The following is a 17,690-nucleotide window of genomic DNA, read 5'->3' on the forward strand; positions in this document are numbered from 1 at the left end:
AATAGTTCTTATAACTTTTTTTTAATTCGGCAATTTTGTTATTTTTAATGCTTTTTCATTACTTACTCTGACTTCCAATGATACAGTAAATTCATCACCAGCACCTTCAACTACTTTTGCTTGTACTCTATTGGTTTCTTTTACAACTTTAGTTCCCTGGTACCATGTAATTTTAGGTGCAGGTTGAGCTTTTACTTTGCATTGCATTATAATCAGCTTTCCACCCTCCTTTGGAATGATTCTTGGTTTTTCCAAGAATTCTGGGGCCAAACCTTCAGTCTTATCACCACCTTAAAACAATATATCTTATCAACACCAAAAACAACATTTAAGAGAGAACTGGAAAATCAAAATATAGAAAAAAAATGTAATTGAAAGAGGGAAATAAATTGTATTACCTTGGAAATTAAGAGCAATGTTTGCATTACTTTCTCCCAGATCATTTATAGCATTGCATCGATAGTTTCCACCATCTTCCGTAACTGGATCCTATCCAATAGTAAAGAAAGTCAATGACAATTTAAAATTGCTTTTATACTTCATTTCAAATTGCCTGTATATTTCAAAACAAAATTCTAAAGTTTCAGTTTTTAAAATAACATTCAGTCACTTAAATTCATATAAAAGTAAAAAATTAACCTCATGATCAAAATTTATAAAATATTCATAAAAAAAAATTCAATCTGAAATCACCTTTATTTAAATTTAAAAAAAAGATATTTAAATAAAAATTGTGGACCGAAATTGGCAAAATTACATTTTTATTATGCACTACAAATCAAAAACCAATCCGAAAATACAGGTATGCATATTATAATGTAGTAAGATTTTCTGATAGGTTATCATTCAGTTAAATCATTTACTTTCATTTAACATTATGTTTTTAAAAGATTCAGTCTACTTCAAATTATGATAAAAGCAAATAGTCAATCATATCATCTCAATTACAGTGATTTTTGTAATATGTACAATCACAAAGAGATTGTGAAAAATATGATTCTGTTATATTCATCAAAAATTTAACAAATCAAATTCACTTTTTTTTCTCAATAAATTAACTTTTAAAAAAAGTACAGATAAAACAAAAAACAAAAAAAAATTGCACTTAAACTGGAAATCCATTTACACAAAGAAATTTTGAAAAGCATCTTGCAAAACTCAAACAGAAAAATAAAATAATAAAGGCTAAATTAAAAAATGGCTAACCTGTATTTCTAGTGTCAGGAGATACATATCATTTCCTTGACTTTTCTGTTTAATTATATGCCTTTTACCATCTGTAATCTTTTTTGTTCCATGATACCAGGTTATTTCTGGTAAAGGATCTGCTTCTAAAATACACTGTAAAATTAAAGAATCTCCTTCTTGAAGGATAGTAGGTTTCTTTGGAAACCTAGGAGTTTTGCCTTTTGGAATTCTGACAAAAAAAATATAGAATTTAACATTACAAAAGAAAAGATTTTAAACCAAATTATAATAAAAATTATAAATTATAATAAAAACTATATTATACTATTAAATATTGTACTATATTTATCTATATTATACTATTATTTAAAAACTATATTATTAAATTATAATAAAAACTATAAAAATAAATTTCCTGTCCCGTCTACCATCTTAGCATAACTAATTTTTTTTTTTTTTTTAATTTTTTTAAGTTTGACAACATCAATGATCACTAAAATGAGTTTATTCCTTATGTCCTTATCAAAGAATTAGCTAAAGCTTTTTGAAATTATTTTAATGTTTGGTATTGTAAAAGTAAAAGTATTGTTTGGTAAAAGATTAACATAATAAAGACATACTTATTGAAACCAATAAAATTTCAACTTACTGAGGTTTGTCATCTGAAAAGAAAGAAAAAAAAAGACACATAAGTATAATATGAAATTGGACATGTTTATATTTAAAATAAAGATACTATAATTCTTATCTTAGAATTTTAAAATAATATCTCAAAAGTATATAATTTTATAAGCAGTACAAGTAAAATAAATAATGAATTAAAAAAAATAATCTTCAGAATGGAAAAAAAATGAAATATTTTTAATTTAATTGGTACTAATTTAAAATTTAATTACCCACAAAAGAATTTTTAAAATCCCTTTTTAAGCTTGTGATGCCATTTAGTATCACCAAAGTAATCTGCTTTTTTATTGTAATTTCAATATAAAAAAAATTAAGTGATAAATTTTTGAAGATCTTCAAAATAAAAAGAAAAACTAAAGCTTTATTGCTTTAATTAAATTTAAATATTTTTATAATGTACTATAAATAATCTAATACTTCTATTATAATTCATATATAGGACTTTTTTTTTTCTTTTGATATCATAGCATCACTATGAATAACAAAAATTAAACTTGCATTTTGTTTACTTTTCTATATTAATAACTTCCTCATAAAGAAAAGAATATTAAATATGATATTTACTTTCAAAGTTCAGTGTAATATTTGCATGACCATCACCATGTTTATTAGTGGCAACAGCTTTGTACTCTCCACCATCTTCAGCAACAACATTTTGAACTTCTAATGACACAACATGATTATGTTTATCAGAAATAAGGCCATATTTATATCTTCCACCATCAGAAATAGGTTTGCCATTGTGGTACCTAAATATCATTACATACAAGAAAAAAATAAGTTTTGAATCTAGTTAAATTTTGCATAAATGCATGAATAGCATTTACGTTACAAGCAACAAAGCTGCATTATTCTCAACTGAAGCATTCTATATTCAATAGATTGTTTTGAAATATAAAATATTTGCACAAATTAGTAATTTACAGAATTGTAAAAGAAATTTCATGAATGACAAATTGGATTTTCAAAATAATAGAATTGGATCTTATTTGAAAGGGGGGGGGGGAGAGACATATAAAGAAAAATAATGTTGTATGAAAAAAAAGACTTATTTTTCATATATAAAAACTTATACATGAAATATTACAATTTAACACATATATTTACATTAAATGTTTGTTTATATTAATAATAATTAATTTTACTTCTTGGAAAAGAAAATAAGAACGAAGAATAAAATGCTATAGAGTTAAATTAATGAAAATCAAAGAGGGTAGCAATAAACTGGAAAATAAGATAAATCAAACATTTAAATACCTTATAATACAAACTTAATTTAAATTCAAAATATAGAATATTACTAAAATTACATGATGTTATTTATTTTTATTTATTATTGTTATTATTATTATTTATTTATTTGGAATATGCAAAACGAATAAATTCATACCATTGTATTGTTGGCTTAGGATCTGCCACTAACCGACATTCAAAGGCAACCTTTTTAAAGTTATCGGCACCTTTGATGATAGGTTTCTCTGTGAATAAAGGTCTGGTCCCTTCACTTGGAATGCCTTCATCTTCACCTAAAAAAAATTGCAAATTAAAAGAGAAAATGTAAGTCAAAATAGACATATGAAGCTAATGTTAAAATCTTTTAAAAATCATATTTTGTTAGAACTATTAGCACAAGACTTATTTAAATTTATAATGTTTAAAGATTTTTAGAGAGAAATTTATTTTTAGAGGTTACATATTTTATGCAAGTACATCTTTAATATTGTTTTCTTTCATTCATATTTTCTAGAGCTTTTGAATGACAAAGTATATATATATATAAAACTGAACTAATTCAAAACTTTTTTAATTCACAAATTAAATGATAATTTATTGTATGGACATAGGGTGAAATTTTCTGTAAATTAATAACATTTTTAGATTTTTCATCACTTAATATTAATTGTATAAGAGTTAATCCAGATTTCATTGATAGAAAAATTTTTAATAGAATTTGAAAATTGGAAATACTTATTTAAATGCATTTAAATAATCTAAAATTATTAACTAATATTTTAAAATTTTCGTAAGATATTCTGCATATATAAAATTATTATTAAATAAAAAATAGTTAAATGTTTCATAATCATATATATAATTTACAACTTTAACAATTTAAAGGGCTATGCAAGAAAGAGAGGCAACAAAGAAAATCTAAAACATATTTCATTATAATTGGCAAAAAATTTAAGCTTGTAAACAGGAGAAATTTATAGCACAAACTATTTAAAAAATCAATATAATAAAAATATTTACTATCAAAGTTGAGACTGATTGTAGCATGACTTTCACCAAGCTCATTTTTGGCAGTGACTTTGTACTTCCCTGCATCTTCAATAGTAACATCATCAATTGTTAATGTAGAAAAATATGCATTTCCATCTTTATCAAGCTTAACCTGTTAAAAGAAAATTTCATGCAAGGAAATTCTCAACATAAGACATAAAAAGAAAAATTTGATATACAATCACTTCTATTTTGCATTAAAATTCAAATTTTTTTCCATCTAAATAACTAAACATTTCTTACAAGACAAATCAAAAGATCTGAAAAACCTTATGATGACATGTCTTTTATGATAATAATAGAAACAATTTAAATAATGTAATAATTCTATAGTAAACTTATTTTTAAAAAAATATCCCTGAAATCATTACACATGCACATATATGAGTAATAAGAATTACAATTTAATTTTCAAACACATGAAAGTTCGTTTAATTAAATTTTTGATACACATTTAATGCATAGATATATATGCAATGGTATACAAATATCTATCCCTATTTGTTAAAAATGACTGTCTCTATAACCTATATAGTAATTTTCTTTACATCAAGGAAAAATTTTAAAGAATACAGGGATCAGATACAATACAGATACTATTTTATATATATATATATATATATATATATATATATATATATATATATATATATATATATATATATATATATAAAACATTTGTATTTTGCCTCAAGTAACTGATAGTATTAGTGAACTAACTTTTTTAAAAAACAGAGAATTTTTTTAATGTAATAGTGGAATGCTATAATATTCTTTTTTTAGAGTTTCCTTAAAATATTACACATGATGTTTTTTATTTTAACACATAATAGAAGAAAAATTGTTTTTTATCATTTCAATATGAGTATTATGTCAAAAATTAGCTTTTTATCGTTTCTTTATGCCTTTGATTATTTCCATCAATGATTTACAGTCACTTTAATTCATTGTATATTTAAACATCAAAGTATCTGTAAATTAAATAAATTGAACAAACAAATGGTATCAAAATATAATTTCCAGATTTATTTATTTTTTAATTTTATTGAATAAGAAACGATAGTTACGCTTGTTAACAATATTTCTCCTATTTTTTTGCAATCAGAAATAAATAGAATTGGTAAATATCGAAAAAAAATGCAGTAATGAAAAATTAAATTGTTTGAAGAATGACAGCTTACTACAAGATGATGTTTTAAATATCCCGGGTAGAAACTCTGTTTATTTACAAAATTGATTTCTTACTTCCAGACATAGTTACAGTTAAATCGACACTGGAGGTTTCGTTTCCTTGAAATTTTCCCCTTCCAGAGCGATGGGAGATTCGATAATAAAAAAATAATATTAACATGTTTCCACATGCAAATGCTAACCAAAAGATAAATTATGAATTGTGAAATAAATTATGAATATATTTTAAAATTTCATAACAAATTCCACTAAAGTTTAAATTAATTATTTTTTATTTTATCATTCCACAAAATCGCATTATAAAATTCTGGCTTTAAGCTTGAAAGTAGAGATGCATATTCCATGATTTTTTGAATAACAAATAATTAAATATTTGTTCCAAATATCTGTTATTTTAATCATGTTATTAATTTAAAATTATTAATTAGTATTAAATATAATTTTTTTTAATTCTAATTAATTCTTAATTGACTAATTTAAGTAACGTGTGATTGAATTAATTTATCTATTTCAGCTTACTTCTTAAATTTGATTTTTTTCAAAACTATTTATTTAATTTCTTGATTGGAGTAAACCATTTTCTGAAAAATTTGAATTAAATATATATGTCATTTCTTTAAAATGACATATATATTTAATTTTAGTTCTGTATTCTAGTTCTGTATTCTATTTTAGTTCTGTATTCTAACCAATAGATGGCGCCAATAGTAAACAGAATATATGCAATCAAAGTCATGTCACAAGCAACTAATAATGATCTTACGGAATAGTGCATCGTCAAATGCAAATATCAGAAAGTCAAGGTCATTCCCATGAAGTGGAGCGGTGACTTCGCACTTTCCAGTGAAGTCACCGCTGCGATATAGGGATGATGAATATTTTAAGAGCGGTTATTACGTAACCAATATCAAAAAGTCATAAATACAAGTGATCAATACTTTTCAAAGAGGGGTGTGATGCAAATCCTTGATACTATCTTACTGGTGATATTTCGATTACAGGTTTTGGATCACGATAGAAAGTAACAATCGATACGATCTGTCCAATGGAAGCTCTCGAAAGAAATCTGTGATTGGATTGAAAAGTGAACGGACCGGTTAATGGAATTATCGTATCGTATCATTGAATTGCATATCACTGAAATTTATCGGAGTGGTAATTTCACCGGAAAGTGCAAGGCTTCACTGGAAAGTGCGAAGTCACCGCTCCACTTTACGGGAGTGGCCAATATTCGTATTTGATGATGCACTATTCCATACAGATCATTTTTAATTGCTCGTGACATGATTGACTTTGATTACATGTATTCTGTTTACTACTGGCGCCATCTATTGGTAGAATATAGGACTAAAGTAAACATTTTAAAGAAATTGCATATATTTTTAACTCACCTTTTCCAGAAAATGGTTCACTCTAATAAATAAATAGTTTTGAGACAAAAAAATAAAATTTAAGAAGTAAGCTGAAACAGATAAATTAATTCAATCACACGTTACTTAAATTAGCTAATTAAATATTAATTACAATTAATAAATTTTATATTTAATATTAAGTAATAATTTTTAATTAATAATATGATTGAAATAACAGATATTTGGAACGTATATTTAAAAATAACAATAGCAATATTATTTGTTATTAAAAAAACGTGGATTATGCATCTCTACTGCGATAAATTGCAATTATACTTCAGCGATATGTGATGCTCGAGGATAGAACCTGGGATCTTATTGTTCGCAATCCAGTAACTTAACCATGATATCAAAACAAATACTCGTGTAGCAGAGCTGTTCACTGGCTTGTATGCTATTCACCACAATACGATAATTCCAAGAAGAACCGGTCCGTTCACTTCAGTGGATTCGCTATGCATGATTGAACTCTTGTTCGGGACCTTCCATAGGGCAGATCGTATCGATTATTACTTTCTATTGTGACCTATAATCGTAACCAGTAAGATCGTCTCAAGGATTTGAATCACACCCCTCTTTGAAAAGTATTGATCACTGGTATTTGTGACCTTTTGATATTGGTTGCGTAATAACCGCTCGTAAAATTTTCGTCATCCCTACAGAAAGTCTTCTCACGAACGTTAAATATTTTAGAAGTTTTCAATACCGTTTTCAAAATAAATTATTTTAAGAGAAAAATTTGCCTTATTAAAAAATAAATTATGTATAGCTCTTCCTTGGCAGGCCTTTTAGGAATAATGGGTAATTACAGCTTTTCGCGGCAAAAATTTCACTTGAAAGAAATTTAAAAAATACTAAAAGTTGTCTTTATGCATAAAAACAAATTATCTGCATTTAGAGAGTTTTGTGTCTTTTCAAATTCAATAAATGAATCTTTGCTAACTTTTTTTCCTTCAATTCAATGCCGTTAGATGACACCACGAGAAGTCATTCGTCTAAAAACAGCATAATGTTGGTGAATGATTCAAAGGGTACTCGCTTTCAAAGTTTTAATTAGACTTGTAGATACAAGTGGTTATTTTGAGCCAAATCTCACTATAGGCCAAATGGAAAGTATGATTCTCAGTTTATTTTTAAAAGTGTATAATAAGAAGCTCGTTTTGCAATCTGTATTCATAAAGCTAAATGTCCATTTGTTTGTTTCAATCTTACACAATTACACACTCTTTGAAATAATTGAAAAAAAGTTTTGGTACACATGTTCCTTCAATTAGAAGGATTAATTGGCCCTTTAAAGAATTGTTATGCTCCCTAACTTTGTAGAATATAAAAAGCAGACTTTTCCTTTTAACCATTCCTGTCTCATTATCAGATTGTAAAAATTCAAATACTAGATTGTGAATATTTGATTAAAGATTAAAGAAGATTTAGATATCAGGCTTTTAAAGCAGTATGTCTAAGAATGTAGGTGACAAAATATACTCAAAACCAAAACTATTTCCACAATAAATATCTGAATTTTGTAATTTTTGGAATACTGTTTTAAATAGCAATTTATTATTCGCATTACTTATTATATTATAACAACAAGTATTAAATCATTACGTATATGAGACAAAAAAATCTTTAAAGTTATGTTCTCTTAAAAATGGCATTTTCTTAAATTAATATTTTTTATTTTTTAAAATTGTCACAATCAATTTCAAAACTAAAATTTTCCCACGATCAAATATACGTTGCTAAATAATTCTATAGAGTAATTCCGAGTAAATTTTACATATATGCGATAAATGATGAGACGAAGAGAGTTTGTCTGCTGGAAATGTTTAATATTAATTCATTAATATTCAAATTAGAGTTAAGGGTTCTAAAATACTTTAAGGGGTTTAATATAAGAGTTCAAAATCATACGACGTAAAATTATATGTATTTAGTTTATTGTTGCATATAAATAGAAGAAATTAATGGATCCGCAACAGCTGAATAGGAACTAGTCCCTTAATAAAACTACTACATCGCTATCAGCATATGTCAGCAATAATTTCGATGTTTTGGATGCCACATAATATCACGCAAATATCGTAGCAATATTATGAAGCTTCTTGTAAAATTAAGGACTAAAATTTTTTTAATTAAATATTCTCATAATATTTACGTCTTCGAAAAGTGACACCAATGAAAATATCTCGAAATCTCATAAAATCTATGAATAATAATTCATCTGATAAAATTTTTAAAATTTATTCACATATAGCATTGATCATTTGCTTTTCTAGTCAGCTATAGTAGGCAGAATCTCGAACTTACTCCAGAAAAGCATGATAGTCTCAGTTTCGAATTAATGTTAAAAAAGACAGCATCGGCCATTATAAAGACATTGATATTAATTAGATTGAAAAATATGTTACGTTTCTTACATTACTTTCATCAAAAGATTTTTAAAATTTATTATAAATTCGCATAAAAATAATAAAGTTATTGTGAGTATTGACGATTAATAAAACTACTTAAAAATATTTTTCATATAAAAAAGATTAATTTGTCATGTTGTTTATAATACAAGATATATTTTACGATTGAATTATTTACATTTTGCATTTGCCGAATGTACATTATCGATTTTGAAAGTTGCGTAAATTTCAGAAGAAAATCTCTTCCGAAAATGAAGAGTATAGTATTTTTTAGACAAAATATCTACTTATTCTTATTTAAGAAAAAATGGGTTATTTTGATTGCCTATTCACATGTTATTCTCATTGAACTAATTGAAATTCATCACGGAAACATTAAGTGCCATTTAAAACATTTGAATATCTTAAGACAATAATCCATTGTGTTAATAAATTGCTTCATTATTTTTAGCGTCAATCTTGCATGTTATATATCACTGCTGTCGAAAGCCATTAACTCTTGCATCATTAGCGAAAAAGCATTTTTCTATTTGAACTGCATTGAATGAAGTAATTTTTCTTAAAGGCCTATTCATACTTATAGCCTAATGTGTTCAGAATGCTCTTAAAATTTCAATGAAACATTGTATTAGAGCTTTTATTATAGATATTAGCTTCATCCTCGCGAGAAAATACATTAAAATTATTGAAATTTTCATAAAAAACCATCAAATGATAACATTTTATGAACTAATGACTATATTTATAGATAAGTTAACAATATTTTCAAACATGGATAATGATACTATTCGTAACAAGTTATATATGACTTAAAATGTCAGCTGTGTATCGGGTATCTTAGACCAATCCCTTTTAGCACAAGATACTGTATAATATATCTGCAAAAGCTATTCGATATTCTGAATGCCGGGCAATATCGTGAAGATACGGAATAATGTTATCCAGCACTTCATGTTATTCTTCTGATATATTATTATTTTTTCTGTTTTTATATATTTTTTTAAAGAACGGCTTTGATTTAGAGGGCATTTATTGGGCTGGTTGAAGTTAATTAAGTATAGGTTTTCAAATTAAATTACAAATTTTATCCGAGATGATCGAAAATTAAGGAGGCGCATAGTATAAGATATGATTTTAAAGTTTGAAGTTACTTCGATGAGCTCAAAAATATTTCACCGAAGAAGTCATTAATAGTAAGTGACTTACAAAAGATTATTGAAATTTTAGCTAATCAATAATACTGGAGAACCTAGCTAGCCCCTAACAATAAATGTTTCTTTTTCATTGCCTTCCTTACGTGTAATGAAAAGGCGTTATCTTCATTGCATCAATTTCAGAAAGAGTAAAGAGCATTATGAAAATCAAAGCAACAAATTACCTTACACCTGGAAGATTCCTTCACAGGATTATTGTCATGGAACCAATATACTGTGGGTTTCGGGTCAGCTAAAATTCGGCATTCGAAAAGAAGACGTCTTCCTTCGTCTTCTTGGCGAATCGAAGGTTTCTTGGCAAATGTCGGAGGGATGCCATCGGTTTGGCTGGGAAAAAAAATGAACAAAATTAATACAACGTGGAAAAACTACAAAACATTTTACACACACAAAAGGAAGGAAACAATCATTAAGAAAAGTATGCTTGTGAACGTTAAAGTGTTTGACAAGTATACCTTTGAACTTTAAATTGTCGAGTGCTTAACAAAGGGTGTATCTATAAATACTAGTAGATGTGCCCGTCTAGACATGCTACTATCCTTTAATATTTTCTTATATCTGATTAAATATCCAGAGGTCATCAGATTAAATATCCACTGAGCAGTTCTCTCTTTTGCTAAGCTTTATTTCTTTGCAATGGGGTGAATACTCAAATAAAAAATAATAGCTAAAATCGAATCGAAACAAGCAGTGATCCACTAACTGAAGCTGTATTACTAAATACAAAATGAAAAATGCTGAAAGAAAATATCCGCATACACACCTAACGGGGCTTAAAGTGAGAATATAATGAATAAAAAAAATCTCAGATCATTGGCTTTTGCTGAAATCCAGCCTGAAAAATGCAAATAGAATGGGAAATTTACAATTCCATATATTAAAAAAATATTTTTTTTAAATCTGGCAGATTCTCTTGACGCCAAAACAGAAAAAGGGATTTGCATTTTGGTTATGAAGCAAACCATATGATGGGGAGAGACTTATATTTTTCATCCAGTATTGCAAATAGTTGTGAGCAACTGCATACACTTATTTCTATGTGATCACAAAATCAGATAGATTTTATGCATGCTTTTTCTGTTGTAGAGGAAGTATTATGATTCTTTAAAACAGAAGAAATTTAAAAATAAACTAACAACAATCCTTGTGAATAGATTAAAAAATTTATTCTCTAATTAAGTTGACAATTTTGATTAGATTTATAGATAAAAGATTTATAATTAGAAATAGCTTTTTCCAATTAAGTATAATGAAAGTTAGACTTTTTCACTGAAACACAACAAACTTTCATCACATTTAAAAAGCAAAATACATATATTTATATATATATTATATTTGTTTATGATTCAAAATAAATAACAGAAATTCAAATGTTCAAAGAGACTTTCTTATGAGGAACTTCCTTAGATATATATATATATATAGTAAATGACTTCAGAAGAAATAAACTCTTATACATTATATTATACTTATTGTATAAAAATCGTCCAATAAATGGAAGTCTTATAACTATATATATATATATATATATATATATATATATATATATATATATATATATATATAATAATTTTTAGTAACATTTTTAGATAAATTATTTATATTATTTATAAATGCTTGAAAGATAAAAGGAAATTTATGTTTATTTATGAGTTTAAGATCCTTGTAGAAATCACAATTTTACAGTTAAGACTGATTGAATTGCTTCTTTGAATATGAGATATTACTAGCAATCGTCAGAATTACAAATCATTATTTGAAATTAATAGTTATTTATTAATTATTCGATACTTAATTGCTTTATTAAAGACTTATGTACATTTTATAAATATAATTGATAAGTTTTCAAGTTAAAAAAGGTGTATATAGGCATAATTGATTTTATTTGATTGAGTGATGTCCTTCTTTAAGCTCACTTACAGATTCTTGGAGATGAACGTTAGAAAGCTAGAACATACGTAATATAATGTTGATAAGATCACAAAAGTAGCAATATGTTTAGGGATATTTAACATTCTGCTCTAGAAAAAAAAAAGATATATTCGATTTGCCTAATTTTCTATAGAAATCATATCGCCTTTATTTCAGCATTAAAACAAGGTATCTAGCTCAGTTTGGTATTTTAAAAGACTGTTTCACAAATATTTTGCATGTTCTTAAACATTACATCCATGAGAATGAAAATTATAGAGATAACTGATTTTACATACAAAAATTCCTTCATTTATATCATTGCATTTTTAGAGGCCCCCTTTAAAAAATTTCAGTGAATAAGAATTTAAAAGACTTTGATTATAAACATTTTTTAGTAATCGATTTTAATTTAGTACCATACTTGTAAAAAATATTTTCTTATTTCGTAAGTGTATGTGAAAGTGATGTTTATTTGTGTGCATGTGTTTTATTTTTTAAACAATTATCTTACTGAAATGGAATAATTGACAAGCAGCTTCAAACTATTAACTAAATAGGCAGATTAAAAATCGCATTATTACTGGATTGCTCAGAATGTTAAATATAATATATCATATCGATATTATAAAATAGAAAATATCATTATTTTAAGTGAAAAATTAAATATATAAAAAAAAACTGTTGGTATCAGAAAAGCGCAAATCGTTTTAATGTGAAATAATAGTAAAATAAAGTGAAGCAAAATAAATGATCTAATTTAAAGCTTAATAAAACTAGTCAGAACATACGATTGGTTACTTTCTTAAGCAAGGTTTAAGCATTTTACATTGCGAAATACCTTGCACATACACACACACACAAAAAACTCAGATGATGGGGAAAAAATCAAATTGTGCTATCGTTTTGTATAATCAATCATAAAACCTTTACAAGGGCCTTTGTTTTTGTTGTAAGAAAATATTTCCAATAATATTAATATTGCAAAAAAAGAGGGAATTCTGACATCAATCTATATCTATCTATACTTATAATAAAGCTCAATGTGTGTGTGTGTGTGTGTGTTGGCGCTCTACAGGCCAGGTCATTTGACATACAGCTATCAAATTTGGTACATGTATACCTTAGAGGTCGGGAATGTGCACCTGGGGTCCTTTTTTTTGAAATTTTAATTAGAATTTTAATTATTAATTAAAAACTAACTTTCCCGCCAAAAAAATCTTCCATTTTCCCCACCGCCAACTTTTCCGCCAAAAAAATCTTCCATTTTCGCCACCGCCAAATCCGCTATTGTTCCGGGTTTTTTTCTCCCAACAGTAATGAGGCTAGGGTTAGTATTTTTCGGCGGATTACTTCAAACGATTCTGTTTATTTTCTTAATGTTTGATGCATTTAAAATTAAACATTGTTAATGAATCGATCGTTCAGATTCATTCTGAAGTACTTTTGAATGAAAATAAAACAGAATAAAGGAAATTAAAAATTTCTAATCCGCATAGCGTTACCCCAACTGGCGTAGAAAAAAAATCACGTATTTGCGTTACGTAACTGGCGTTGAAAATTCACGCATGCGCTTTGTGTTCTGAATTCCGCATTGTGTTGACGAATTACTATCAACGGATGCGGACTGGATTTAAATTTTTTTTAGGTTCGTTGCATGTTTTTGTCATTAAAATGTATTTATGTTAGTTATATATTTTTTGTATATGCTTATAGTTTTAAGTGCATCGTTTTTTAAGTAGTTTTTTTAAAACCTGTTTTAAACCGTCTATTTTAAACGATTCGTTTCATTTTCTTAGTGTTTGATGCATTTAAAAGTAAACATTGTTAATGAATCGATCTGCTCATGATGAATCTAAGAAAATTTTGTTGACAAATTCTTGAGATAATACGTAAATTGAAAAAGATATTCTTTAGTGCCCATAAAGCTTAAACGCTGAGTGACTCTATTTTCATTAATCAGATTATAAAAAAATGCTTTGTTTCAGTAAAAAATATTATTATATTAATTGCAGATTAATTCTTTCCACTTTAATTTAAAACATAAATTCTACGGGTGCTAACAGAAAATTAGAGAGATACATATTACGTTATGACTGAAGTTCTTTATAATATTATGAGTGAATTATATGACTATCAAAATTTCAAGTTTTAAAATATTTTGATGAAGAAGCTATTAAAGTAGGAATTGCATAAAATATTTAAATATAAATATTTTAACGAACATTAAGATTGGCGAACCGGTTGGTCGACAAATTCTTGAGATATTACATAAATTAAGAAAGATATTTTTTAGTTCCCATAAGGTTTAAATGCTCAGTGACTCTGTTTTCGTTAATCATGTTATTAAAAAAATTAACATTTACTGACGAACACGAACACACTGATATTCACCGTTACTTTGATTAGATGTTATAAAATCTGAATAGATAAACATAAACGTGTAAACAGCTGTGCGCCGGTTTCTATGGCAACACAGCTGGAAAGGGAAAAGAAGTTTCCGAAGAAAATTCACGCATGCGCATTGTTCTGATTGTTGTCATGACAACCACTTTCAACAGATGATTTAAATTATTTTTAGGTTAGTTGCATGCTTTTGTAAGTAAATTGTATTTATGTTAGTTATATATTTTTTGTATATGCTTATAGTTTTAAGTACATCGTTTTTTAAGTAGTTTTTTTAAAACCTGTTTTCAATGATTTAAATTATTTTTTTATGTTAGTTGCATGCTTTTGTAATTAAATTGTATTTGTGTTAGTTATATATTTTTTTGTATATGCTTATAGTTTTAAGTACATCATTTTTTAAGTAGTTTTTTTAAACCTGTTTAAGACCGATTATTTTAAACGATTCATTTTATTTTCTTAGTGTTTAATGCATTTAAAATGAAACATTGTTCATTAATCGATCTGTTCATGATGAATCTGAGAAAATTTTGTTGACAAATTCTTGAGATATTACATAAATTAAGAAAGATATTCTTTAGTGCTCATAAAGTTTAAACGCTCAGTGACTCTATTATCAGTAATCATATTATTAAAAAAAAATGCTTTGTTTCAGTAAAAAATATTATTATATTAATTGTAGATGAATCATTTACACTTTAATTTAAAGCATAAATTCTACGAGGGGTAACAGAAAATTAGAGAGATACATATCACGTTATGACTGAAGGCCTTTATAATATTATGAGTGAATTATATGACTATCAAAATTTGAAGTTTTAAAATATTTTGCTGAAGAATCTATTAAAGTTGGAATTGCATAAAATATTTAATTATTAAAATTTTAACGAACATTAAGATTGGCGAACCGGCTGGTCGCCAAAGGCGGCTAGTAGCTAATAAATTTGTTTTCTAATAGCGCATACCATGTAATAAGATGATTTCAGGATATTAGTAACAAGTTTGTAAAAAATATCAATTGATTAATGTATTTTTATATTTGTTCAATTTTTTTCAGCTATTATAGAGAGATGTATCAGTTTATACATTTCTCTTTAGGCTGCCGCATAACTTTGTATAATTCACTCATATTTGGAAAATATAAAAAATTCTGAAACTTATTGATCGTAGTAATATTTTATGCTTTTAGTTTTGGGCGTCAAAACCATGAATAGTTAGATCAAACTTTTCAAATAAAAGGAATCGAATCAATGGTGAATTTAGGTATTTTCGGCCCCATACAATACACAGTATAAGGCCTCACTTTTAATAGTTTCACATTTCAACACATTTTGAACTTATTAATGACTTAGTGTAGATTAACGTTTTTTTACACGTTTAATTTTCGAATATGTATTTTATTTTATTTATTTATTATGACTCTAAATTTCCTGACACAAACATTTATATTATTGAATGTTTTTGAAGTATATATCCTTTTCGGTAAATATTCTAAAAATTAAATTAATGTGACGAAATATATAAGAATCAATTAAAATATACTTGATAAGGTTTTAATATTATCGTAATATTCAATCATCCATAGAATGTGAATTCTTTACAAACTCTTTTATTTGGAAACTTGAAAATCGAAGTTTATAATTCATTTAATTGTATCCACCTCTTAACCTTGTGATCCTAGGCAACTAACTGCCTAAACCTGCCTAGATGAAAATCTGTCACAGAATTGAATTCTAAAAAAGTGTGGTAAAAATTTTTGCATGCAGAGTATGTTAATCTACACCGAATGCGAATCCGATTTTAGAGTGCATATATAGAGTATTAAGGAAAAAAGAAAACAAAATTTTCATATATTTTAAATCAATTCTTTTGACAGAAAAATATGGCATAAACTTTGCTCCTATTGAGAGAATAATGAAGAACATAAACAGCAAAAACAGAAACAAAAATTGGGATTTTTTTAAAAAAAAGTTTAGTAATTTTAGTAAAATTAAATAAATTTTAGTAAAGGATCAAATGTAATTTGATCCTTTATAATTTTGCTTATTGGAATTAAAGTATTACATTAAGATATTTTACTTGTAATTTATTGTTTTTGATTACCATTAAAAAAACCAAATTAAAATCTTTCATTGGCAAAGAAAAAAAAATCAAATTGAAATAAGTAAGGATTTTTGAGAGGCATATCTAGAGCTATATGTTCCATTAATTGGGAAGAAAGGATACTCTTTTTTTTTTAAAAATTATATCTGTTTTACCAAAGAATATATTCACACTGTTTTAACTTGTAATGGGGTCAATTTATATGATATGTAGCATGTAAAGTGCTCATTCCTAGTTTAAACCTGGGATCTAAAACCCATCTTATGCTTCCTTTTCATAATCTTAAGAACTGTTCTTTAGCTGTTTAGAATAATTATTTATGATTCCTTTTATATCAGCTTTAATAATCTAAATATTACTTTAAAGTTATTAGTTATTAATTGGAGAGTTATCTCTTACAGTTCTTAAATTTTATCTTATTTATTTAACATCGTTTTCTACACCTTTCATGCAAATTTCTAGAGTTTTTTTAGAGTTTATTTGATCTAAATTGTATAGATGATTTTAAATTCATTAGATTAATTTTTACCTCTTATAATTTAATAGATTTATACATTTGTTGACAAAAATCTTTTTTTCTCTTGAAGAATGGAGCAAACAGAAAAATGTAGACTTAAAATCTCCCAATTGAATTTTCGCTGTACATAATTTTGATAAATTTGGATTGATACGTGGAAGCTTGAAAATAGTTTTCGTATTATAATCGTCTTTCTATTTTGTATTGTAACTGTTAAAGTCAAATAATAACTCTGTTATTCTATTTAATAAGTTTGAACAAAATGTAAACACAACTAATTAAATTACAGAGAAGACACAGCACCCCATAATGGGCAAAATATAATTATATGCTGGAAGTGTAATTAGGTTAATCATGTGTCTGGGATGCT

The 17,690-nt window shown here is 26.2% G+C and overlaps 2 protein-coding genes across 2 annotated transcripts in view; both read right to left on the reverse strand.

Annotated features, from left to right (window-relative positions):
- Positions 1-1,382, reverse strand: part of LOC129983632 (twitchin-like) — a 124,233-nt gene extending 122,851 nt beyond the window's left edge. Inside the window, exons 1-3 of the mRNA XM_056093167.1 lie at positions 1,207-1,382; positions 399-489; positions 67-290 (exon numbers count right to left, since the gene is read on the reverse strand). Coding sequence (XP_055949142.1) covers positions 67-290; positions 399-489; positions 1,207-1,233 — 342 coding nt within the window. The 5' untranslated portion in view covers positions 1,234-1,382. The remainder of the gene's footprint in view (positions 1-66; positions 291-398; positions 490-1,206) is intronic.
- Positions 1,383-1,833: 451 nt separating this feature from the next.
- The window catches only part of LOC129984932 (myopalladin-like), a 66,813-nt gene continuing 50,956 nt past the window's right edge, over positions 1,834-17,690 (reverse strand). The window contains exons 4-8 of the mRNA XM_056094879.1: positions 10,548-10,710; positions 4,126-4,267; positions 3,263-3,398; positions 2,437-2,621; positions 1,834-1,850 (exon numbers count right to left, since the gene is read on the reverse strand). Coding sequence (XP_055950854.1) covers positions 1,834-1,850; positions 2,437-2,621; positions 3,263-3,398; positions 4,126-4,267; positions 10,548-10,710 — 643 coding nt within the window. The remainder of the gene's footprint in view (positions 1,851-2,436; positions 2,622-3,262; positions 3,399-4,125; positions 4,268-10,547; positions 10,711-17,690) is intronic.

Source organism: Argiope bruennichi, chromosome 9 (genome assembly GCF_947563725.1).
Source record: "Argiope bruennichi chromosome 9, qqArgBrue1.1, whole genome shotgun sequence".
Taxonomy (NCBI): Eukaryota; Metazoa; Arthropoda; class Arachnida; order Araneae; family Araneidae; genus Argiope; species Argiope bruennichi.